This window comes from Lepisma saccharinum, chromosome 26, assembly GCF_977018435.1.
Source record: "Lepisma saccharinum chromosome 26, izLepSacc3.1, whole genome shotgun sequence".
NCBI classification, from domain to species: Eukaryota; Metazoa; Arthropoda; class Insecta; order Zygentoma; family Lepismatidae; genus Lepisma; species Lepisma saccharinum.
In genome coordinates, this window is record NC_139254.1 from 20,602,130 (window position 1) to 20,627,540 (window position 25,411).

A 25,411-nucleotide genomic window follows, 5' to 3' on the forward strand; every position below is an offset into this window, starting at 1 on the left:
GAAACCCATGCCAAGCCACTTTAGTGCGCTTCTCAACGGACAAATTCGAAAGTGATATAAAAACAAGCGTACTACGATTCCAGACACAGTTTTTATCCGGATTTCATAGAGAGAGCATCTCCGCGCTACACTCTCGCGTGATTATTGTTTTGTGTCCATGGACTTCGTTTTCTTATGTACCGTGAGCGAATTGCAGATAGAGAGTTACCAGTGTGCGCCTTATTTTGGCGAAGTATTACTCAGTGATTTGTCTTTGTCAAGCATGGACTACATAATAATGGGCGGCTAAAGGAGATAGAGAAGGGAGTCCATCGACTTTCCTGACACCCGCAACAATGCATCGCCGTCATCCGGTGAAGCCAGCCAGCCAACTCCAAAAACGACGCCAAAGGACGTTCCAGTTTAACGTTCCAACCGAACCCCATTACCAGAGAGAGAGAGAGAGAGAGAAAGACGACTCCAGATCGACGTCCAATCGAAGCCCGTTACCAGAGAGAGATGATTGCAGATCGACGTCCAATTGATGCCCGACACTAGAGAGATTCCGGACCGGCACGTGACCACGTACACCCGATGCTAGTGACAAGAGGAATGCCCGAAGTACTGAGGAGGTGCAAGTACACCATATCGTCGCAATTATTCTTCGTCGCGATCAACCTCAGAGAACAATTTCGCCGCAAAGGAACCGTGTGCAAGCCCGCATCCAGGAAAGATGAATGACCACGCAATGTAGCAGAGTCCGGTAGAGTATTCTTCAGATGGTCTATGTCCATGTAAACGTGCATTGTTAGTATCAACACCGTACTGTTAACGCCGAAGTCTCACGTATTTGCAAAGTGACTCAAGAACCCCCCGAACCTAACTTCCGTGTCTGATAATTTTTTGGTATTGTTATAAAAAAGGGTCATTTCATGTTCAGATGTTCTAATTTAATTGTCTGCATTCAGGGTTAGAAGTTCCATTTCATTACTTTAATATTTAGTGTAAATTGTCAAAGTGTGCTCCATTTTTTGTGTAACCGACTGCCCGTCGTGCCATTTAATTTGTCAATAGTTGACTGATGAGTCCTTTTTAATTGTGGAAAGCATAATTTATATTGCAAGGTCTTGCGTGTGAAGTAGTATTATTTATTGCATAGTGGTTTTTGATGTAATTTTTGCTCGCGCCGACGATTGATTTGTGTATTCCGGCAGCTGGAGCCGATTAAGTTTTGCATCGCTATGTAATGGTGTAGTTGTCCTCATTGGACGAGAGAAGCTTATGTGTATTACCCCCGTCCGAGAAACTTGTTAAATGTCGTGCTTACGACTGGATGCATACGTTCCTTCGAACGAAAGATTTAACCACGGCGACCCAATTGTCTTAGATAACCGCTTTCCGAGGACTGGCACATAAATTAATTTAAAAGAGCACAGAAGCAGGCAGACAAATACCCTAAATTCACATAAAGGTTTAAAAATAAAAAGGAATGATATGTTAATGAGATCCATGATTTGTATCTATACTTCACATGTAAAAATACCTCAGATGTGTGAAAGAGAGAGAGAGTGAATGAGTGAGAGATTGAGGAGGCTATGTAAACAGTTGTTGATTGCAATATTTTTTTTGTTGTTACAAGATATATTCACTTTTTACCGTTCGTCAGTGTTGATTGTTCGAATCTACATATCAAAGGTAAACAAAACAGCGTAACATTTCAAGGTATTTATCTCCGCCTCGCAATAGTATGACAATAAACAACCGTCTCAGTACCGAACTTGAAAACCTGGACCGTAAGAGTCACGACCGGTCTCCCGTACACATAACGACGTTTGGCCCCGTGCCGGGGTATGAATGACACGTCATTTCAGGGACCGTGAGTGCACTCGTTACACTGACAGGTGGAAGATTATTGCAAGATATGATATCTTGAAGTTGATTAGGCAAATTTGAGATTGAAATTCGTATACAATTAACCATTTTTCGTAGATTAGTATATTCCATAACATTTGAGACTTGTGTGTATAGATGTATTTCTAGTCTGAGTAAGTGAAATGACAAAGGTAAACTTCGCACCTTAAATGTTTCAAATATATATTGATTCCTCTTATACCTTTTAATTGAATTGAATTAGAATTTTTGGATACATTGGAATCATACAGACCCTTTATATTGTTAATGTATTTGTGTATGTGTGGGGGTAGTACGAGGCAGTAATACGTAAGGTTGAAATGGAGAAAACATCTGCTTGTACCCTTGAATCGACATTTCCACTACTTTTTTTAAAAAATAATTTTTAAAATCTACACCATCGACAAATAACCCCTGCAATTTTCCACGTTCATGTTCGTTTGTTTTTAGGTAAAAAATCGAGATTCTAATTTTCGAGCCAAGCGTAGCATGTAAACACACTTGCGCCATGTTGTGACGTCGTCGTTTGGCTCGTGCTGTCATCTGCACTTCGCGTTGGCTGCATTTGGTGTTAGACGTGTCTGTGTTTGCTATCAGATAATGGATTGGAAAAGATACGTAACTACTAGAACAGGAAATGGTCGTTACCACTAAGCATGCACTAAGTCAGTGCTTTACCACAGTTTTCTCTGCTGAGTTAACATTACAAATAAGATTTTTGTTACATTGTACCGAAACAAGTTTCCATCGTGTGAGTTACAGGAGCAGAGCAGCCCAAATTTTATAGCTGGTCAGTGTTGTGGATATCACAATGAAAAATAAATATTCCACCATTATGCACAAATACGAGTACTAGATGCTCCAATAAGATATTTCTCAATGCACCCACGAATGAAAAGAACAGACGACTTGTTTGGTGTGTGATTTACATGGCGAGGCCACATGAATGATAAGCTACAAGAACAATGAAATTGGTCTGTGAAAGCTATGTAAAAGTGCAAGTTACTAAAAATACTGTTCGATTTGATTACATTGTAGTGCATTACCATGGGCGTAGCCAGAAATTTTTGTATGAAAGGAGGGGGGGGGGTTCAGGCTCTGATAAAAGTTGAAACATTAAAAATAATAATAATGGTTATGATTGTTATTGCACAACAATAACCATTATAAACTAATAAAATAAAAGTTGTTTAAAATGGACTTAAATCACCAAATCAATCAATCAATCAATAAAAGTTTTTATTTCTATAATAATTTATTTACATCCTTCCTTGAGCAGGCTGTTCTATTCGGTCCACCAGATGAGCGAATATGCAGCATAACTGTTTTTCTTATTTATTTATTATTTTCTTTTTTACATTTCAAATACAGTTAGTGTACTGAAATGCAAAGTACTATATTTCGTTATTTACATTCACATGCCTTGTTCAAGAAAAAAAAAATTAGGAGTAAATTTTGGTCATATAGTGCGACCTCTCACATAAGAAATCTAATTTTTGGAATTTTGAAAACTTGGATCACCTCTTCCTTGGATCAAATAATAAAAATATGGTTCCAGCATTTTACACTCAACTTTTTCGATCTCGCGCATTTTTTACTTGAATTTTTCTGTTGGAATCATGGGCTTCGAAGGAGGGGAGTCGGTCGTCCCTTTGGAAATTGGCATTTCAAGTTACAAAAAAGAAGAAAGCTTGTTATTTTTATTGTTAATAGGAGAAATAAAGATCATTTAGTTAGTATTTGAACAGAATATAGCGACAGTAGAAAGTGTGTTAGATCAAAAAAATTAAAGGAAAATATAGGAACCAAGTTGTATCTCCATGTTCTACCATTTAATCCAAGAAATACATGGTTCGACAGTTTTCAATATTCCAGAAAATATAGTTTTATGGGAGAGGTCACAACATAAACCTTATGAATAAACTTTTCCCCTACTTTTTACAGCCTTTTTTTGCGAATGATGTATACAAAAGTTAATAATACAATAACTGTGAATTTCAGTACACTGAGTGAAATGTGAACCAAAAATATAAGAAATAACTTTGTACTCATCTGTTTATTTTTATATAAATTATATAATATTTATCACTGTAAAATAACAATTCTATTTTTATCAATTTTTATTATTTCTACTATTCAAGTTTTATTATTTCCCGAGCTCCAGCAAGAAATTCTGGCAACGCCCAAAGTTGGAATAATATCTAACTAAAATTTATTTCTGTTATTATTTACAATAAAAATAATATACTTTTTGTTTTTGTAACTTGAAATGAACAATGCCAACTTCTAGGAGCTGGTCAACAGACCAGTTCGAACCCCCACCCTTCCCTACGCTCATTTGCATTACATACATTTATTTTAAGCTACGCAAGAAAAAAGAAAAAATGCTGGTTTATACTGTAGTGCAAAGAGACACTGACATTTTTCTCCAGGTAAACTTATTGCACTGCAGTAATACCAGCGCTACTAATAATAACTGAAAATTAGGAATCATTGCTACTGAGAAAAATCTTTCAACAGAATAATATTAAATTATCTTGAATAAACTGTCGATGAAAGTAAAAACCACGCCAAATTTCCCTTGCAAAACTTAACTCGCTGCTTTCGCTCCTCTTATCTCTGCTCCATCCAATATCAGTTGTGCAAAATATGGAGCTACCGTGAATGCATCTGCACATGTTAGATTGCCGGAATTGGCTTTCGTGGCGTATAGCATCAATTTGGCACAACTTCTAAGGCCAATTTTTCACAAACTATTTTGAACGACGTTAATATAAAATGAATGGCAGGCAGTGATACAGTTAAAATCATATTATAGCTTAGAGTGGAAATGTCACCATGAAAACCGGGAATTATACTTGAATTGTCATGGTCCTAAAGTGGCCACCCTGTTATTGTTCTAAATACTGCTTGCATTCTACATATAGTGAAAAATGAAACCATATTTTCGTTGGTATATGCATATGCTTTGTTTCTTTTCAGGTGAAGGTCTTCGATGGGATAACTTGTTTAAAACAGAATACCAAGAATTTGTATTGAGCCTTATTTTGTTCATATTTGATGTGTTCTTCTATGGCTTTCTCACTTGGTATGTTGAGAATGTGAAACCTGGTCATTATGGAATTGCTAAGCCATGGTATTTCATATTCCCAGTAAGTAATTTACTACTCACTTTTATATTGGGTTGTAATCCTTATTATGTTGATAATCTATTATATGAGTTGGATTCCACTGTATGGCCAGGAGGGGAATAGGCACAGTAGAGATGGAACTGAGTAATTGGTACTTTATCAATATCATGTAATACAGGGTGGTGGCGCACGAAACACCGGCCTGGGTCAGCAGCATATGCTACTGACTCTGGCTGGTTTTTCTTGCACCACCCTGTAGAAGCATATTGATAAAATTTGTAAATTTTATTAATTCAGTACTTCTTGTAAGCATGGTTCAATATGAAATGTTTGCTCTTACCGATAAAGTAATACTGTAATATAAAATTTGCTGATACCAATACCCGATATTGTACTGATCAAATATAAAATTTCAAATTTTCTTTGAAGAACATGATTTCTTCCTTCATCTTCTTAATTAATCCATGTACTCTCAAAATGAGGGTCCGTAAAGTACAATAGAATTTTGCTCTAAATTATGTGCTACTCATGGAAATATTGGGTCAGGTAAATTTAACGGCATTTTTACTTTTTTGCATGGATATGTTTATTTTGGCTATTAAATTATGTTTTCCATGGAACTATTGGGTTGGCCCATAAGTTCTGGCATTTTTTTAAGTGAAAATTTTGCGTGAAAAATAAAATGTGTTGGCAATGCGTTTTATGTTATTCGATAGAGAATTATGTGCTCTACAAAATAGTGTGTTTAGTTTTTTTATGCTGATATACTTTTTGTTCTTTTCAGGTCATTATAATGGAGTGTCAAGCCGACAAAAAATAGCATTTTCGACACCTTCTGCTTTTTGCATTTAATCGAGGTGCCAAAGCCACAGAAGCTGCTCGAGAGATTTGTGAAGTGTGACGAAGAAGTGATGCCTCGCCGGTAACAATTCAGTAGAGGAATCGCTGCTTATGTCCATGAGTTGACCGATGACGGGCAAGCAAACCGGCGGAGATCGTGGCTCGTTGATTTTTGTTGTTGTCGTTCAAAGCATGCGGAACCCATGCACACAACTTTTGAACCTTTCCCATCGAGTGAAAGTGACGCTCTATGGTACTGTGGGAGCATTCCATTATCTCTGCCAATTCCCTCGTCGTTTCACGTGGATCTTCGTGAATAAGCGATTGTCGCTCCTCATCGAACTGAACGGAGCATCCGGTGCGATTCATGTCTTTGAGGTCGAAATTGCCGTCTTTGAATTGCTTAAACCAATTTGGAGCCATCCTAAGAGGCATCGCTTCTTCGCCATACACTTCACAAATCTCTCGAGCACCTTCTGTAGCTTTGGCACCTCGATTAAATGCAAAAAGCAGAAGGTGTCGAAAATGCTCTTTTTTGTCAACTTGACACTCCATTATAATGACCTGAAAAGAACAAAAAGTATATCAGCATAAATAACCTAAACACACTGTTTTGTAGAGCATATAATTCTCTATCGAATAACATAAAACACATTGCCAACACATTTTATTTTTCACGCAAAATTTTCACTTAAAAAAAAAATGCCAGAACTTATGGGCCAACCCAATATGTCATACAAATCTATCTAGTTTTCCTTTAAAATATGAGGCGCATCCAGAAAGTAAGTTCTGAAAGTGCCCCAAGATGGCTCGAGTGGTCAGAGCGGGACATGCTTTTGCAGGAGTGGAGGAGGAACACGTAGCCGTAACCTGGCGCAAACGCAGTTGTTTGGAGTCAATGGTGATAGAACTGTGGTACGGGAAACATGGCTGCGTGCATACAGTCTCCCGCCGAATGTGAGGTACGCGCGGTAATCAGGTTTTTCCACGCTAAGAAGCTGTCGGCGTCAGAGATCCACCGGCAGTTGTGTGAAGTGTATAGGCAGAATGTCATGAGTGCAGGAATGGTCCGAAGATGGTGCAGAAAATTCACAGCAGACCGCACCAATGTGCACGACGGACACCGTAGTGGCAGAGCGTCCATGGTGATGCCTGAATTGGTGGAAAGTGTACAGCAAGAAATACTGCAGAACCAGCGGTTCACAATGTCTGAACTCTCATGTTAGTTTTCTCAGATCTCCCGTTTCCTGCTGCATGAGATCGTCACCCAGCGACTGCAGTTTCGCAAGTTGTTTGCACTATGGTTCCAGTCCTTGGCGGCAGAATTCTTTGACACAGGCATATAAAAGGTGGTGCCACATTACGACAAATGGCTCAACAAGGATGGTGCATATGTTGAAAAGTAGGTTATGTATCACTAACTTCACAGTAATAACATCATTGTCTTCTGATGTTCATCTTTCATTTTACAGTCCATCGGAACTTACTTTCTGGATGCGCCTTGTATCAATAATTTCACATGAGAAAATCAACATCTCTCACAATTTTTGCAAAGATAATGAAAATATTGCATTTTCGTAAACTTCCAGGATATTTAGAGTTGGTGTTTTAAGTCCACTTTATGTACAGTAAGGCTAATCGGGACTGGACCTACAATTTAAAGTGGGATCCGAACCACTTGTGCCTCTACCGGGTATCGAACCTGGGACCCCTTGATTACAAGGAGGCGACACTACCACTGCGCCAGCGGGGAGATCCCAGGATATTTAGACTCTACAAAACTGTTGCATGGTATTTTTGTAGACTCCTCGAAATATGTACACTTCTACATAACATATCAGCTGAATTAAACTTCAACCAGTACCAATACAAGTGGTATCTACCAATACATACCATAATTTATTTATTTTAATTCATTGTTTTTTATGGCAAAGTTAAGGCTGTGGAGCCTTTTTTGTCCACTTAACTATGTTGGCATCTTAACCCATTAATGCCCAAATTTTTTTTCTCGGATTTTTTTTGTTAAAAAGTTTGCATTTGGTCACCTGAGCGTGACTATTATTATGAGAGAACGAAAAATGTCATAGTTTCTTCATAAACATATTTTATTGGCTGATCCCCATCATGGGCAATGACATGTAAATTAGTAACACATTTCAATTTCCATTTACACAACTAATTCCCGATCTTGTTTTACATTTAACATACATGAATTCATAGATATATAACATAGATGTATAACAACGTTTAGTGGCAGCGATTAGGGGGCATGGGGGCAGTTGCCCTTCCACTTTTTGTTACTTTACCCCCACACTATGCTAAACATTATCTACAAAGGGAAAGTCTTTGCCCCAACAGTTTTGGAACCAAATCGTCGCTACTAACAACAATATACAATGCAGATGTATTATTATGAACAAGCAGTAATGTTCTTGTATTCACAGAAGTGTTCATTTGTTTAACACATTTAAAACAGTCAACATGCTAAGTTTTTGACTGAAATATTTATTTGTGGCACACATTGAAACAACTGACTTGTAAAACAACATTGCATTTCTTGCACTCTTAGCAAACATTTTTCTTGCATACTTCACATTTTATTTTCTTTCCGTCTTCAGTGCTGTGTATGAAGTGTCCCAATAGATCTTTTTGAATATTCTGCAGAACACATTTTGCTCCTTTGGGATAAGATGGCCTCTTTGGGATTTTGATGTCAGTTAAAGAGGTCAGCTGATAATACGCTCAAGCAATCACAAAAGCCAATGAATTCCTCAAAAATATCAAAATTTTTATTTAGAGTTCGAATGCAGAATATTAATTGTCCACGGATGGATATGTCACAAGTATCGTCAACTATAATAGGAAAATATTCCTGACTTTTAATATCTGCTGCCACGGTACGCAAAACAGATCTCCCTAATATATCAATGATCTCGTTCTGAATGTCATGTGAGAGCCATTTGTAGCCCGAACATCCCATCCACTCCCCTAGTTCATGCACATCGTCTTTTGAAACTCTTTTTAATAAAAATTTTAACAATACTCATAATTACATACTTAGTATATAGTAATAAGTCATGTGTTTTGTTGTCTCTGGTCATAGCCCCCCCCCCAAAGTTGATGGTTTAGCATTTCAGCCCCCCCCCCAACTTGATGGTTTAGAACATTTCAAATGTGTATTTAAAGTTAAGTTCATTTCGCCCAATTCAGAGTATAGTTTACAAGAGAAGCAAAATAAAAAGCCCCTTGGAGTCGGCGCCTATGGGCACCTTACTCATTCGATTGATCCAAACAGTTGCTGTAGCACATATTCCAATTTGTTTCAGTTCAAATAATGTCCACGTCTTATGACAGAATTTTCATAATATCTATTGTACAGTCAACGTTAAAGAATATATATATATATATTATTAACTTACGTTTTGCAAGTATCGAGGTAACTCCAGCGACGTTTCGGGATGCAACTGCTCCCTTCCTCAGGCTTCTCACGTTTAGGTTAGTATAAATCATAACCACGATTTAGAAACTAGGAAGGCTTACAAATTAGAAACTGGGAAGGCTTCGAGGAAACATTGGAGAATTGCAGCACACGCAGACCGTGGCTATTCACAGTTTTAAAGTTTTAACATTTTAAGGAGCAGTTTCTAATTGGGTAAATGGCATGGTAGGTTGACGTGCACCTGTAATGGGTTTTAGATTTTTATTATTTTTAACCACACACCTTTTACCAATCCTATATCCTGTAATTATGGAGAGTTCGACGTGGTTATGATTTATACATAATCTAAACATGAGCAGCCTGAGAGAGGGAGGAGTTCCGTCCCGAAACGTCGCTGGAGTTACCTCGATACTCGCAAAACGTAAGTTAATAATAATAATAATATATATATATATATATATATATATATATATATATATATATATATATATATATATATATATTAAACTTGTGAGTAATTCGCACAACTTTCTTTCATCATGAATTCGTTAAAGATAATGGTAGGCAAATTGTCCATCGTTATTTTTATTACTTTTCATTCTACATCCTGTGTTGTTTTAAGGAATGAAATTGTGTTGGTGCAAAACAGTCATTGCCCTCTGTTAATTGACACCTTTATTTCAATTCATTACCATCATATTGTGCAATACAGACCGAATGAAAATGGCGATGAACAATTCTCCTGTTGTTTCTTTTGCTGTTGGGTGTACCACAATGTACCATATGAATGACTGCCATCTTGCCACTGACACCAAAATCGGCGTTTTCCCAAAGATCTAAAGCTTGATTAAAAATCAGACACATTTGCCAACTCATTGTTGCGTCTAAAATGACTCAGCCAAGAAACACCATTGTTGCATTTTTGGTTGACTTATAGTGTCATTGAAACGAAAACAAGTCTGAACAAATAGTGAAGCGAGACTTCTTTACCAATGAACACGTGAAAGGGAATGGGATTGCATGGAGGAGAGGAAAGCGACTGCAGTTATAGTCGACACGCTAGCTACGTTAACGATAACACATCTACTCTAGGCCACCTTGTCCCTCCGCGCACAACCGCCTTTCCATGGTCTCCATTTTGAAGTTGCAAAGTACAGCAACAGCGTATCCGCAGTCATGTGATTGCGACTCCACGTGGAGTAGATGAGCAGAATGATAGCTGCGCCCATTGGCTGAAGGTTCAGTGTCATTGGACGAAAACAACTTGCCCGCTATTTATCCCCACCAATGTTTGTGGCAGCAGATTCTTTAGTTCTTCGACGTTAACGAAGTAAAAGCGTGGACTATACTTTGTTCTGCCCACTAGGTTTCCCTCTCTTCTCGTCCTTGCTCCAGATATATCAGGGACAGAGTATAGCTGAGTCAATTATGCTTGCTGTGGTGAGGAATATGTTGCTAGGTTGTATTTTTTTGATTGAAATAAAAGACCAAACTCTTATTGTTACACCAAAGGGAAATTTATGTCCACAAAAAAGTTATTCTTTTTACATGCCAATGCAATACAAATTATACTGTAGAAAAAAATGGCATCTCATATACATGAAGATTTTGATGAAGGTGATATATAGAAAGAAGATACATTTTATGTTAAAAAATCGAAATCAAAGACTTTGTACAACTACATTTACTAATTATTTTTAAAATGAGAAAAATTGACTGATGAAAATATTGCACTTTTGAACATAACTGTATCTATAAATATATTAAAAATTTCTGTGTTAACTGTTTGTTTTGTCTTGCAAGAAAAACCTTCAATGATGTGTTCATGTGTACAGAAGAAAAGAATTGTCAAAATATTATTCTCGGTGAAGCAATATTTGTGTGATCCCCAAATGGGGATTACGGGTGTTAATGGGTTAATTTTTATGTAAAAATTAGCAGACTACATTTAAGTAAATACATAAAAGAAAATAATTGGAAAAAGGAATAACACACAAAAAATTAGAAAGAATAATTGCATACAAGAATAGAAGATTAAACTAGGTGCGTGGGTACAGAACACAACACAAGACACATCTCACAACTCAACTCACTCAACTCACTCACTCATTCACTCACTCACTCTGTCTCTGTCTCTCTCTCTCTCTCTCTCTCTCTCTTTCTCTCTCTCTCTCTTTCTCTCTCTCTCTCCTCTCTCTCTCTCTCTCTCTCTCTCTCTCTTTCTCTCTCTCTTATTCCTGACAATTATTTAAAAGTTGTAATATTATGTTGATTAATAAGGTGTTTAATTTTCTGTAATGGAATGTATTCAATTTGTTCCCAGCTTAAGCTTGTGCTTATGTACTTAACTATTTGAGCCCAGCAAAAAATGTTTTGCTTGTATCTTAAAAAAACACTTTCTGAAGATGCATTCTGGATTTTGAGGGGCAATGAGTACTAGAGACGAAGTGGAAACTATGAAAATAGAAATTTTAAGTATGGGAGGGGGGGAGTTTGAGTAGTTGAGATCTGGTGTGGGAATTGGGAAGTCATGAGAATTTGCTTGAGAGATAAGCAGGTTCTTTTGATGTAATTGCCCTGTAGAGAGGATTAAGGTTATGCACGTTTTGCTGGTCAATAAACAAAAAATAAATAAAACATTCGTAATTTTATATTCAATCAGTAGATTTATTGGTATCAGTACATTTAATATTAATCCAGTCTTAATAAACAGAAATTGTTTGTGCTGACAAAATAAAATATATTAAAATTACTCTGTATTTTTGTCACAGTTACACTTTCTGCTTTTCAGTGTTTCAGAAAAAAATATCATGAAGATGATTTGAATGCCTTCATACGGAATGAACAATACTTTGAAGAGGTTCCTGAGGACCACCCAGTAGGAATCAAAATTAGGAAATTGAGTAAATCATTTCATTACCTGGGGAATTTGGTTTTGGCTATTGATAACATTTCTCTCGATATTTATGATCATGAAATAACAGCCTTGCTGGGATACAATGGTGCTGGGAAATCAACTCTTCTAGCTTTGCTAACAGGTATACACTTATTATTATTACTTGTGCACATTTTGTGCAAATTTCTTTCTTGTCTTCTTTCTTTCCTTCTCTTTCTTCCTTCTTCCCATCTTTATTTCTTTATCTTATCTCCTTTCCTTTATTCTTTCCTTCTCTTTTTCTATTTCCTTCTCTCATTCTATCCTTCTTTCTATATTTTCCTTCATTCTTTTTGTTTGTTTCTTTCTTTCTTTGTTTCTTTTCTCTTTCTGTCTTTCCTTCTTTCTTTTCTTCTCTCTTTCTTTCCTTCTTTCCTATATATCTCTCTCTCTCTCTCTCTCTCTCTCTCTCTCTCTCCCTGAGAGAGGGAGAGAGAGAGAGAAAAGATAAAGAAAGAGAGGAGCTTTATACAGGGCCCTGTTTTTATGTTCCTGATTTTTACATTTTACCACCTTATACATTCAGTCTTGATGGCCCCAATATAGCAGAATGTTATCAAATTTTCTTCGATTTTACATTTTCCTGCATTTTACATTTTTTCAGCTTGTTCCCCTGCAAAACGTAAAATCGAGGCTCTACTGTATTTATTTTAGGGCTGCACTGATACTTATACCATTAACAATATTTTTACCAATTCCCACCAATACTGATGGTTGAAAATAGTAACAATTAAAAGTTGTTCAAAAGGTAAGATAAGGTAAAGTTCCCTGTGCATATAGCACCATGCCGTTAAGGCACATTTAGAGGATGTGGGAGTAGAGCTCCACACATTCTCGATATCGGCCATTTTGGAGGTCATGTAATCAGCACCACTATCCGGACACCTTTACCCCCAGGGTTGCCCCCAGGTATACATTGATTGAGGCTGGGTGAGCCCCAGAGCCACTTTATGCGGGGACATGGCCGGGAAAATTCCAACCTTAGATCATCCACCCCTGGAATTAAATCTGGGTCTCCCACATGGCAGTCAGATGCCCTGGCACCTAGACCACTGCAGCTCTTAAAAGTTGTTCAAAATATCAATTAATATTAGTGGGTGAGTATTTCACTCCCAACTATAAGCGTCAATTTACCAGTTTTTTCTTGAGAATATTCAAGAATTAAACCAGAATAATTGAATACCTCTTATATGATCATAAAATACAGTCTTTCCACACAATATTGGTCCAAAATAAATGGAAATCAATTTTTAAATTCAGTTACAATTCAATTTCATTTTGTGAAATTTTGTGTAATTATCGACTAGACATAAGTATTTATCCATTTCAGGATTGTTTTCACCTACCAAAGGAAGTGTCTTTATTAGGGGAATTAATGTAAGAAAAAACATTAGTCAAATTAAAAAGAAGATTGGATTTTGTCCTCAGGAAAATGTGCTGTTTGAAGAGCTCACAGTAATGGAACATTTGCTATTCTTTGCTATGGTAATGGGTTTTTTAATAATTTATCTTACTTTTTACTAATATAGTCAATGTTTTCATTCAAATGGTGCATATATGAGCAGTTTTTTTAAAAATTATAATGATAATAATGCATGTTTAATGTGTTCAGGCACTTTACATTTTAATTATTGTAATGCATGGTAAACGTGTACTAATTATTATACTAATATAACTTTAAATGTTATTTTTTTAAAATTGTATGTGGGCAAGCTGCATCTGGTAAGTTCATAGCATTTAAATAAAACTGTGTTAATATTATATTCTGTCATTACCTTCCTTTGAGCAAGTTGACATGGAAGTCAAGATGCTCCATTTTCCCTGTCTTTTCACTACTCATGTGCTTTCATATTTCACGTTTCTCCTCTTTGTTTGTCTGCCTGCCTCCACCAATTTCATTTGTCAATACAAGGGATGTATGTTCAAGTCTGTATCTGAGTTATCTCAATTCAGAATTATGTGAATCTGAGACTGGTAAGATATACAAATGCTGGATCTCAGTGCTAGATCTTTAATCCAATGTCTGAAACTCAAGTCCAGGATCTGATATCTGAATCTGATATCTGAATACTATCTGATCCTAGATTTGATATCTGAATCTCTGATCCTGGATCTGATATCTGAATCTCTGATCCTGGATCTGATATCTGAATCTCTGATCCTGGATCTGATATCTGAATCTTGAATCCTCGGTCCAATATCCAAATCTCAAGTCCAAAATCTGATATCTAAATGTCAAATCCTGAATATATCAGATCTGATATCTGAATCTTGAACCCAGCATTCAATATCCAAATCTCAAATCCTGGATCCAATATCCTAATCCTGGTTCTGATGTTAATACAGGGTTATTCAAAGGTTTTACAAGATGGTGGGTCACGGCTTTGATGAGATGTTTTTTGGGCTTGAGTTTCATCAGAGTCAGTCAGTTGCCGTAACTAAATTTTCATTTATCTTGCACTAATATTGCATGGAAGAAAGTATTTTGTGATTGACAGCAATTTTAATATTCCAATGCAATTTCTTGAATATTTTAAATTAAAAATCCAGTAAGTTGATGTGGTACAATTGCAATGAATACTTATATATTGTTATACTAAACAACTCTTAATTGTCGCAAAGTTCATGCATTGATATCTGCTTAGTCCTAATTTTGAAGCACCTGAATTAAGACAGAATATTTTAGGTTGTGCATTGTTTTAACATTTGCTTTCTCTTTACAGTTGAAAGATGTTGAGTATGAAGATGCAAAGATAGAAGCACTTAATATGCTGCAGTCGTTAAACATGTTTGACAAACAGAAATGTATGCCTTCAGTCTTGTCAGGGGGAATGAAAAGAAAGTTGTCGATTGCCATTGCTCTCATGGGAGAAAGCAACGTACGTATATGAGTTACCATTTCTTTCAAGATTGCTAGTACACTTCTGTTCAGAGAAAGTAGCACACTCGTTTGAGTTGAAGTCCAGCTTCGTGTCTGGCAGTACAGCCAAAGTAAGTGTTCGGAAAGCAGCAGTGTTGCTTACTATCAATCATTTTAACCACAAGCAGGGAATTCTGTGTGTCTCAGACTCAAAGAAAAGGGCTAACGGAAAGATTGCAGCATAAATATTAATTAACTGAACTGTCCACGTCTACAATCAAAGTAATGTAAATGAGAAAAATTCGTGAAAAATATATTTAAAAAAGAAATGCATTTTTTACTTTCGTGACGAAGTGGTTATCACAATGGGTTAAAATCCGAGGACCCCGAGTTCGAATTTGGCCTGAGTCTCTTCATCGTCGCGCGTACCCGATGTATTTTAAGATGTTCCGTCATTCACGTGTCACTCTCCTCGTTTTATACATAGATAGATATTTACAAGTGACCCACTCGATGAATGCTTGCACCTTAAGAGTAATTTTCAGATGGGAAAGAGAAAAGCCTGGTCCAAATTGTAAAGTCAAGATGTGCGTAGATTGTAGATATTATTATAAACAAACAGAATTAATAAATAACTACAATTATTTACCTATACATCACTCATATATATATAATAGAGCTGTAAAATATGTCTTTTGGATGATTAGCTGTTTCAGTTATTTCATAGTGCACGAGTAAGTGTTTGGATCAACCCTCTTCTAAATCTGTAATTTTGTAAACGTCAAGGACTATCATTTTGATATGATCCATATTTTTATGTGACGTCACAACTTTAAAATATGTCACTGATATATCATACTTTTATGAAAGGACACATAAATGTTGTGTTATTATATGTAACATTGCACTCTGTTTGTAATGTATATCTTTTGTTTAATGTTTATTGTACTTTATGCTCTATTATGAGTAGTTTAATGTATCTTCATGTTTGCGAGAGTGCACTATGTGAATTTGTATTTCTTAACATGTGTAGATGTCAGTTTTGTTGATAGTATCTTTTTGTAGATAGTGAGTGATTCATCTGTACTTGAATCTGTGTTCTCGAAAATAGTATAAAAGCGAGGATATCGCGTAAGAAATATCACACTTTTGCCATGGATCGACGAAGCTTTTAAACTTAAAAATAACTCCTCGGTGTTGTGAATACATCCTGGTATGGTAGTTCGGGGTGCAAGCTAGGAATATGTGATCATAGGTACGCCGATAGCCATGCATTGATGCTATGCACAATACTACAACCATTCTACGTTAAATAATAAAGCTAGCCTAAGGATTAATTTGGAAATAAAAGGCTAAAGAGCAAATATTGGCTCAGTTATTATTGCATATCTCTTGGTGTGGTAGTTCGGGGTGCAAGCTAGGTCTATGTGATCATAGGCATGCCGATAGCCACGCGAGTTTATGCGTTTTAGTTGAGTCAATTCATCGACAAAGCAGAATCCTCGCCTTCGTCTCAAGTATATTCGCATTATAATTGCCATAAATAAAGATTAAAACCTTTTAGTTTATCTACTGCAGCAATGTGGTTTTATTTCTCTGTGCTGTGAATATTGTCTTTGCCTAACGCTATCCCTGTACCTGAGAGGAGTCTGTGTACTTCACCAAGTCTCATCGTTCACTGCTGATTATTATTAAGTTATTATTAATAGATAAATAATACTTGAAATACAGGCGATTTGAACGTATCAATTTGATCCAGTTGCAGGAGTTATTACTAAGAATTAAAAAAAAACTACTTTTAACTAAAATTATCGACCAAAATTGCTTTCTAGTAGTGTTTGTATAAAAAGAAAGCACTATATTGGGCGACTAGATAATTCATAAACATGATGGGAAGTTTGCCTGTCTCTTTTTTATCTAGGAATGTGGATTATTTGATTTTTATGTTGTTGGAAAATGATTAATTTAATTTATTTTTGTTTGGACAGTTAATTTTATAGTTCTCCAGCTTAATCGTGAGCTAAATTAGAAATTGATAAATTTCGTGACATAAGAGAGAGACTTTCGTATGTTGTGTTGTAAATTAGTCCCCTTATAATAGAGTGGCTCTGGATAGCAGGTGGCAGGCAGATAGTGGTTCAGATTTCACTTGCAACTGTAAGTCCCGTCCTGAGTATAATTGAAGTGTGAGTGTGACGTATCCACAGACTTTTGACACGGTTTGAAAAAAATCACTTTGCCACATGCCCGTGTGAAAATAAAGAGATATTTGAAATAAATATATAATTTTTCCTTCTTTATGTAACTTCTAAAAGTGCAGAAATATAGGTTTCCCGTTAGCACCATATGTTTTTACATCTGAATGTTTACTATTGAATTGAGCATTGGCGGTTTTCGAAATTACATATTATACATCGATGGCCAAAATAAACCGAAATATCAAAATTTACTTTTGAATCTTGCTACACTTCACTGTTTACCACGTAAATAAAGAGAAGAAAAAAATTCTGATCCTGACTGGGTTCGAACTCGTGACCCTTGCAGCTTGTTAATTTATACCAAAGCAAAATGAATTGTTTCTGTTTCTCGGTCGCAGAGAAGAAAGAGCTGGATTGACAGGTTCACGTGTCTGGTGCTTATCTTACTTATCTTATCTCATCTTTCTCAAACATGGCGAACAAAGGAAACAAACACGGGTTTGTTGTAAGAATGGCCCGCAAGGCCGAAACACGCCCTCTCAATAAAGACAATATTATTATTATTATATTATTATTACTTGATCTTGGCAGACTAAAGCAGCTCCCGCGAAATCCAACAGACAAGAGGAAACTTTTATTCAGATAGTTCGTAACAAAGAAAACAAACATTCCAGGGAATGTAACATCAAATTTACTTAAAACCAATTCATACGATAAGTTACCCCAGATGTTACCTGCGTAGTATAGTGTGAATGGAAACGACATATTTGTCCCTTTCATCTCTCTATACTCCAATGGTTATATTGCTATTAATATTAGTTTGCAGTCCAGATTCAGCTGTTTTTCTCAAATTGCACCTCGAGAGCAGAAGTATGCAGAAGTATAATAAAAGAATAATAATTCAAACAGCTAATTATCCAAAATACATAATTTACAGCTCTATTATATATATATATATATATATATGAGTGATGTTTAGGTAAATAATTGTAGTTATTGTTTAATTCTGTTTGTTTCTGATAATAACATCTACAATCTGCGCACGTCTTGACTTTACAATTTGAACCAGGCTTTTTTCTTTCCCATCTGAAAATTACTCTTAGGGTGCAACCATTCATCGAATGGGTCACTTGTAAATATCTATCTATGTATAAAACAAGGAGAGTGACACGTGAATGACGGAACATCTTAAAATACATCTGCTGATGTTCCTGACAACTTAACTAATTTAATTGCAGTGGTTTTATTCTTGAGAATATTAACGGTGTGTTTTATCACACAACAATTTTCAATTTTAGCACTTGTTGTAAATATCGAGGCTTAGCAGCAACTAAAAAATCTCAATTTCAAGTAGTCTCGAGTAACAGTCATGTTCTCTGAACGAGTAATACATCAATACATATTTTCTTATTGGCACGCAAACAATAACAAAGTTTCAGGCTGCAATTGGTGTGACAAGAATAAAATACATTATGTAGCACCCATTTGGTAAGAAAAATTATTTTGGAGAGACAGGGATTCGAACCTAGGATTTCAGCTTGAAAGCTGGCCTTTAACCGACATGGCCATAAGCCACGGTGAAGAAACCAAGCTATTCGAGTAATTTATGCATAAGATTGCATCTTTTCCTGTCTACCTCGAAACTTTTGATGTCGCTTCTCGCTAATTACATTAATTTGAAAGCAATACACTTCATCAGATAGGGTTCATATGCTGTAGACATTGCTGAGAAAATACAAGTGAAGCATGTGAATGAAAACTAATGAAGACGTTGGGAAGTTGTGCTTTTGTGGAAGGTTAGTGTTTCCAACCCTAAATGATTACCGTTCTCTACTTTCCGTCAACATAGCGGATTCTGCTATGTGATGACGAATATCATTAACCAACGGCACATAAATTATATTATTTTAAACTATTTATTTCAAAATGAAGAGTCATTATTCTGGAATCTACAGAGGCATTCATTCATTCGGTAAAAATTTTACGAGAGTCACAACCAACGTGCACGTGTAAAATAAATAAAGCCTGACAATTTTTATTTAAAAAAATGCCATTGACTGTTAAAGTTAAATGAGAGGACAACCATTGACTTATTTTTAATAGCCTGGATGACTGATGTAGGGGGGTGGGGGTACCTCCTCTCATGTGCTACCCTGGCTGTGACATAAACTCTTCTTCCTTTCGGATTTCTATTATTTTTCCCATCACATATTCAATGCCAACTTTGCGATTCTGTTTGCCAAAGTGTATGCGGAAGGAGTTTTTTATATTCTTCAAGCCTTCTCCTGGATTAGGATAACACTATTTCCGAAAGATTTTTTTTTTCATCATTTTCAGGAATTACAGCAGCACTATTTCCGTCTCGCTTATTCTAATGGCATTTTTTTCTTTTTGTTATTTAGTGTTGCTTTTCTTCCATTATCGGCTACTTGCAATGATGAAGAGAGACTCAGGCCAGATTCGAACTCAGGGTCCTCACATTCTAATGCATTGTGATAACCACTTCGTCATGAACGTCAAAACTGTTTTTTTCTTAAAATATATTTTTCATGAATTTTTTACATTTACATTACTTTGATTGTAGATGTGGACAGTTCAGTTAATTAACCTTTTCAGTCCCAAGCGTCTCGATCGAGGTACCCAAAAGTAAGCCTCACGGTCCCAAACGTCTCGATCAAGACACTGTGTCAAGGTCGTAGTTTTTACGTTATAACTTTTCTATTTTTGGCTAGAATTTCGATTTTTTTTATATATTGTTCCTAACACATGTATTTAACAGAAACGTTTCTTGCACCTTTTTTTTCCTTCATGAAAATGGAGGTGAAAAGGCAGGAAAAGGGACGTCTCTTTTGCATCTCTTTTCAAGGTCAAATTTTTGCCGACAAAGGAAGAGGGGCTTTGTTGTTCTAAAGCAATGCTTTTCACTCCCGCCTGTGAACTGCATTCGAAGGAAGCTTGTTTATCAGTATCCGATGTCAAAATGAAAGTTTTCCGTGAGGGCGCAAGCAGGGGGTGGGGGGAGGGGGAAGACTGGTTGTTGAATCTGCGTTGTGAGAATGGAATTTCGAAGCGCGCTGAAGGAAACCTTTGTTTTTTTAGCACAAGTGTCCACAAGTTGCGACAGGGGCTACCCTGCATTGTCTAAAAATAGAATTTCAAGCAGCTGCAAGAATCGGCGCTCATTTTTCACTGCGTTCTAGCTTTTCGTCCGTGAATGTTGTGCGTAGGTGTCGTTTTGTGCCCAAGTGCAAGGACATTTTTTGGGTGAAGTGACAATTTTTTAAAATAATTTTTGGGGGTTTTCTTTTTTTTTTCCGAAATTTTGGAATTTTGAGAGTTAGCCCCCTCCCCCCTGCCACATATACGCCGAATTTGCATAAATTTTATATAGTCTGAATGTCTGGTTCATTCCGTGTACAACGGTATATCACTCATCTCTCTAGGGCAATTAGTCTCCGATCTACACTCATTTAATTGAAACTCTGCATTTTGCTCAAAATCGGCTCGGGACAGACAGGCTTACTTGTGAAAATGGCCTTGGGACTGAAAAGGTTAATATTTACGCTGCAATCTTTCTGTTAGCCCTTTTCTTTGAGTCTGAGAGAGACAAAATTCCCTGCTTGTGGTTAAAATGATTGATAGTAATCAACACTGCTGCTTTCCGAACAATTACTTTGGCTGTACTGCCAGACACGAACCTGGACTTCAATTCAAACGAGTGTGTCACTTTCTCTGAACAGAAGTGTACCAAAGGCCATCCCCACTTAAGAGTACATTGTTGGATCTAGTAGGCTTTTAAGGGAGCTTTGAGACTAAAGTGACAAGTCACAAGTAGCAAACCACAATTTTCAATTAGAAACAAACCTTCAGAAATGTATGCAATCATTTGTACTGAAGAGGCATGACAAGCTGCATGTATTGCTTGTGTGTCACTCAGATTGTGCTGACTTATCAATACCGTGCATCACAAGGTGTGTTGATTTAAATCAGGTGATTTTTAAAAGAAAAATCACTTTAAAGAAATAATATATAGAATAATGTACGTAAGGATTTTGTAGTTATCAGAATCACTTTTGGTGCAAGTACATTAAACTCGCAATCATTTAATGGTGTTTATTGGGCTAAAAGGAAGGAAACAATATATATGCACTGATGGGGTGAAGCTCATACGAAAGGAAATGTAATATGTAAACTGTAAACATGCTTAAATTTATCTTGATTTAAAATGCAATAATTTTCATAGAAAAAAATAGCAAACATTTTGCACAGAATCATATGCAAAAAACTAATCATGTTAAATTGTAAATAGTGTCATTATCATTAAACTGTAAATAAACATGTTACAGATTCAGAAACAGAAGATGTATGTTTACATGTATTTTTTTTATTTGCCTTAATATTTTACAGGGTCATTTACCAAAAAAGCATTTCTATGGAAAAAAAAATTTAAAAAAAACATATATCTATATGTTTGGTGCGAAAAGTCATGCAAGCAATTTTAAGCGTTGTTTTTTTTTAAATTAAAAAATCTATTTAAATAAAAATAAATCATCAAAAATTATTTTTGACATAAAAATCAAGATTTTTATCCACGTTGGTGCATCATGTTGCCTTGGTCTGGTGATTACACATGCGCGCAGTGAATGCTTTTTCCAGTGGTATATTCTTTCATGTTGCTTGGTTTACCACTGGTACACCATCTCTTTCATATACCGAGTCTGGCCATAAGTACTGTTACAACATATAAAATGAAAAACTGAACAGTGCAGTTATGTGACACTTACATGGAGTATTGACTACACTTAGCGCCAATCACTTTTCAAAATGACAGGCCACCACAGGCTTGGAGTCTTCCCGGCCAGTCGTCAATTGCAGCACGCATGATGTTTACTGGAAAATCCACCACTACTGCTACTAAGGAACGCTTCAAATTTGCAAGTGTTGGGTGTTTCTTCTTGCAGACGATGCCATCAAGCTCTGACCACAATTTGTAGCCCAATGGATTGAGGTCTGTGCTGCCAGATGGCCAGTCTGCTGGTGAAATGAAATCAGGCACATGACGCTCTAGCTGCTATTGTGTTGATCACGCCTTGTAGGCTGTAGCAGAATCTTGCTGGAAACTCCAATATTGATTCTGAAAAAAATGTGTTGCTTAAGTCTTTGACGGCAGGCTCCAGTACTGTTTTCATACACTCTTGCACTGGTTTTAACCCCCTTTTCACAAAAATGCAGCTGGGTGACACCAGAATAACTCACCCTGCACCAAACCATTACTGAGGAGGGATGATGGCCCCTCTGAACTCTTGGAGCTTAAGATGGGCTTCCAGTGAACTAAATGCATACACACGATCATTTTGCCTGTTGATGCTCTCTTCAGTGGTGAAGATTTTCTCGTCTATGAACAGAATCCTTCAATGTCAATTCTGGGTGTAATGCTGCAGGAGGCATCTACGCTTCAGCACCCTCTGAGTCTTCAGCTGTGGGTGGAGGTAATGTCCGGTATATCGGCGATATGGTTAAAGTCCAAGGTCCTCATGCAGTAGCCTGGATATCAATCTTTTCGATATGTTCACGAGCCATCACCGACTGCCTCTAAACTGGATTTCGCCGAACACTGGCTGCTGCTGCCTTCTGCACTGCTGGAGTCCGCACAGTGGAAGGGTGACCTTGCTGCGGGTGATCCTTAACAGGCCCGGTTTCAGGGAAGAACTGGATGGTCCGGTGCACAAACATTCGACTGATTTTTAGCTTTTCTAAGATCTTGAAAGTTTCACTGGCTGATTTCCCAACCTTATGTGACACTATCAGGACGACACGATTTTCAGTCTCCCCGTTCCATGTTGATGGCTCTTACACAGCCACACTCACAATAACTCAGGGTGGAAGCCAGCATGCTGGTGGCATCTTGTCTTTCACACTGGTTGGATGGCATGCATCAGACATTTGTAACAGTATTTATGGCAAGACTAGGCATATAGAAATTACCGTAAAATTTGAAGTTATCGGACTTCTGTATTTGTTTTACTTGTGTGCCAGTATTGGTGTTTTATTTCTATTATATCTAATTAATATGTAATAAATATAAACAATAAATAAGAATTGTTGCAGTGTGAATCCCCTCCTTCCAGTTTAATGTGTCATGTGCTACTTTTGTGTATTTGTCACTTTAGTATAAAAGCTTCTTAATCTTTTGGTCCACCACCCCTCCCCCCAACCTCCAGTAATACTATTTTGGGATGTAAGAGGTGATCTTCGCAAAAGGCATCCAAAACTCAACCAGCCGGCCCCCATGGAGGCGTGGTTAACACATCGTGCTACGATGCCTGGTGTCCCAGGTTCAAATCCTGGCCTGGGCATGGATGTATGTATCACTCATCCCCATCTTCGCAAATCAATCAACCAAAACTCAACCTCACTTCCATGTAGTGCACCCCACTAACTGCAGTGTTGTAGGCCATCGAGGCTCAGACACCTAGATGCACAGTCAGCATAAAACTCTGTAGGGCTGTGCTTTGTCATATGTGCTGAGCCGTCAGCTTTTAACCTGCATAAGGAGCTTTAAATCCTCAGAGACACATGCAAGCTATTAATAGATCTCTATTCTTTAGATTTAAGTCTTTGTTAAGGCTAAGCCAATACTAGTGCTGATACCCTTACCGATTGCCACCAATACCAATACTTGGAAAGTGAAACAATTTAAAGTGGTTCACAATATTTATAACTTTATAGTTTTTGATTGGAACGATATGATATCAAGCATAATTTTTTTTTTTTTTTACTTTAAAAGTATTCATAATTTCATACAAGATAGTTATTGTATCACAAAATCCATTTCTCCTCACAATGCTGTTTGCAAAATTACAAAAATACTTCATTTTGCACACTTTCTAGGATATGTAGACTCTGCATAAGTTTTGCACAGCATTTTTGCAGTCCTGCTAGATATCCAAACTTGGAAAAATTATAGGTGATTCATAGAGGCATGGTAAATAAAAAAGCAAAATTTTGGTACAAAAACCAAGTCAATTTCGGGTTCAAAAATGGTAAATAGAATAAAATTTCAGTGTTGTAGTTGTGAAAAACTGGATAAAATGTATTATATAAAAATACATTTTGGTTTTAAAATTGTGAATATAATCCTAAATTTGATTTAGAAACTACACTTGTTACACAAAATTAACATTTCACTTCTAATAGCACATTTGTGTAGTTATCAGAGTATTAAGTTCATTTCTGTGTAGAGGAGTTCATTTTTGCTTCTCCAATATTAACAGCAGAATTAATCAATTTTCCGTGAATTGTATAACTCACAGGATGATTCAGACCTTAGAAGGTGTCGCATTGGTAAATAAAGCCTAAGTTTCGTGTTTTAAGAGTTTATTTTGCATGTTTCAGTTCATTTCGCATCAGTTCGTGACAGAACAGAGTAGAAAAATGCATCTCACACCTTTCAAAAACATTAAAAATTAACACTACAATGTGTTTTTTGACATTTCGTTTTTTCGTCACAAACGAAATATGCATGTTCCTAGTGATTCAATTTGACCTAGTACTTTCCGATACTGACACCACTGATAACAGCCAGTAACAGTACATTGCCACAAGTATCGGCTCAGTCTTATTCTAGATGTCAATTTGCAAATTTAAGTGTATTCCTTTTCTACATATTGGTTTCACTTTCTTCACATTTGGTAGGTTCTGGTCCTTGATGAACCAACTATTGGTGTGGACATTGAAACAAAAAGGAGCATATGGAACATAATTCAGGTAGGCAGTATTTTTTCTTTGTGACTTTTTTTTTGTGCAAGCAGAACCTGAATCTTTATTTTTGAACCACAATTTTCATAACTTTTCAAAAAGTTATAATTAGAGACTGGATTTTAATGGGAAAAATATTCCTCTAAAAAAGACAAAAAAGGGAAAATTATTGCCAAAAAAAGGGGAAAAGAAGGACTATAGTTTTTTTTTTTTTTTTTTTTGCATTCCACTAAAAATACTACCAGGCTGTCCCAGAAGTCCTGCTCCATCAGCACACTGAGCTCCAAGAGGTGAAGTTTGTGAGGGTAGGTGGTGCCACCGGTGAAATGCTGTTGGCAAGCATAGAGGACAGGTTCGTGG

At 36.6% G+C, this 25,411-nt stretch overlaps 1 protein-coding gene across 5 annotated transcripts in view; it reads left to right on the forward strand.

Moving 5' to 3' along the window:
• LOC145979339 (phospholipid-transporting ATPase ABCA3-like) overlaps positions 1–25,411 on the forward strand; it is a 193,487-nt gene that overhangs the window by 78,419 nt on the left and 89,657 nt on the right. For all 5 annotated transcript variants that reach the window (XR_014440776.1, XM_083112199.1, XM_083112200.1 and 2 more), the window contains 5 exons: positions 4,873–5,042; positions 12,092–12,338; positions 13,566–13,720; positions 14,959–15,114; positions 24,989–25,060. Coding sequence is in view for 4 of the 5 variants with exons in the window: in XM_083112199.1 (XP_082968325.1) it covers positions 4,873–5,042; positions 12,092–12,338; positions 13,566–13,720; positions 14,959–15,114; positions 24,989–25,060 (800 nt within the window). In the remaining variant the exon portion in view is untranslated. The remainder of the gene's footprint in view (positions 1–4,872; positions 5,043–12,091; positions 12,339–13,565; positions 13,721–14,958; positions 15,115–24,988; positions 25,061–25,411) is intronic.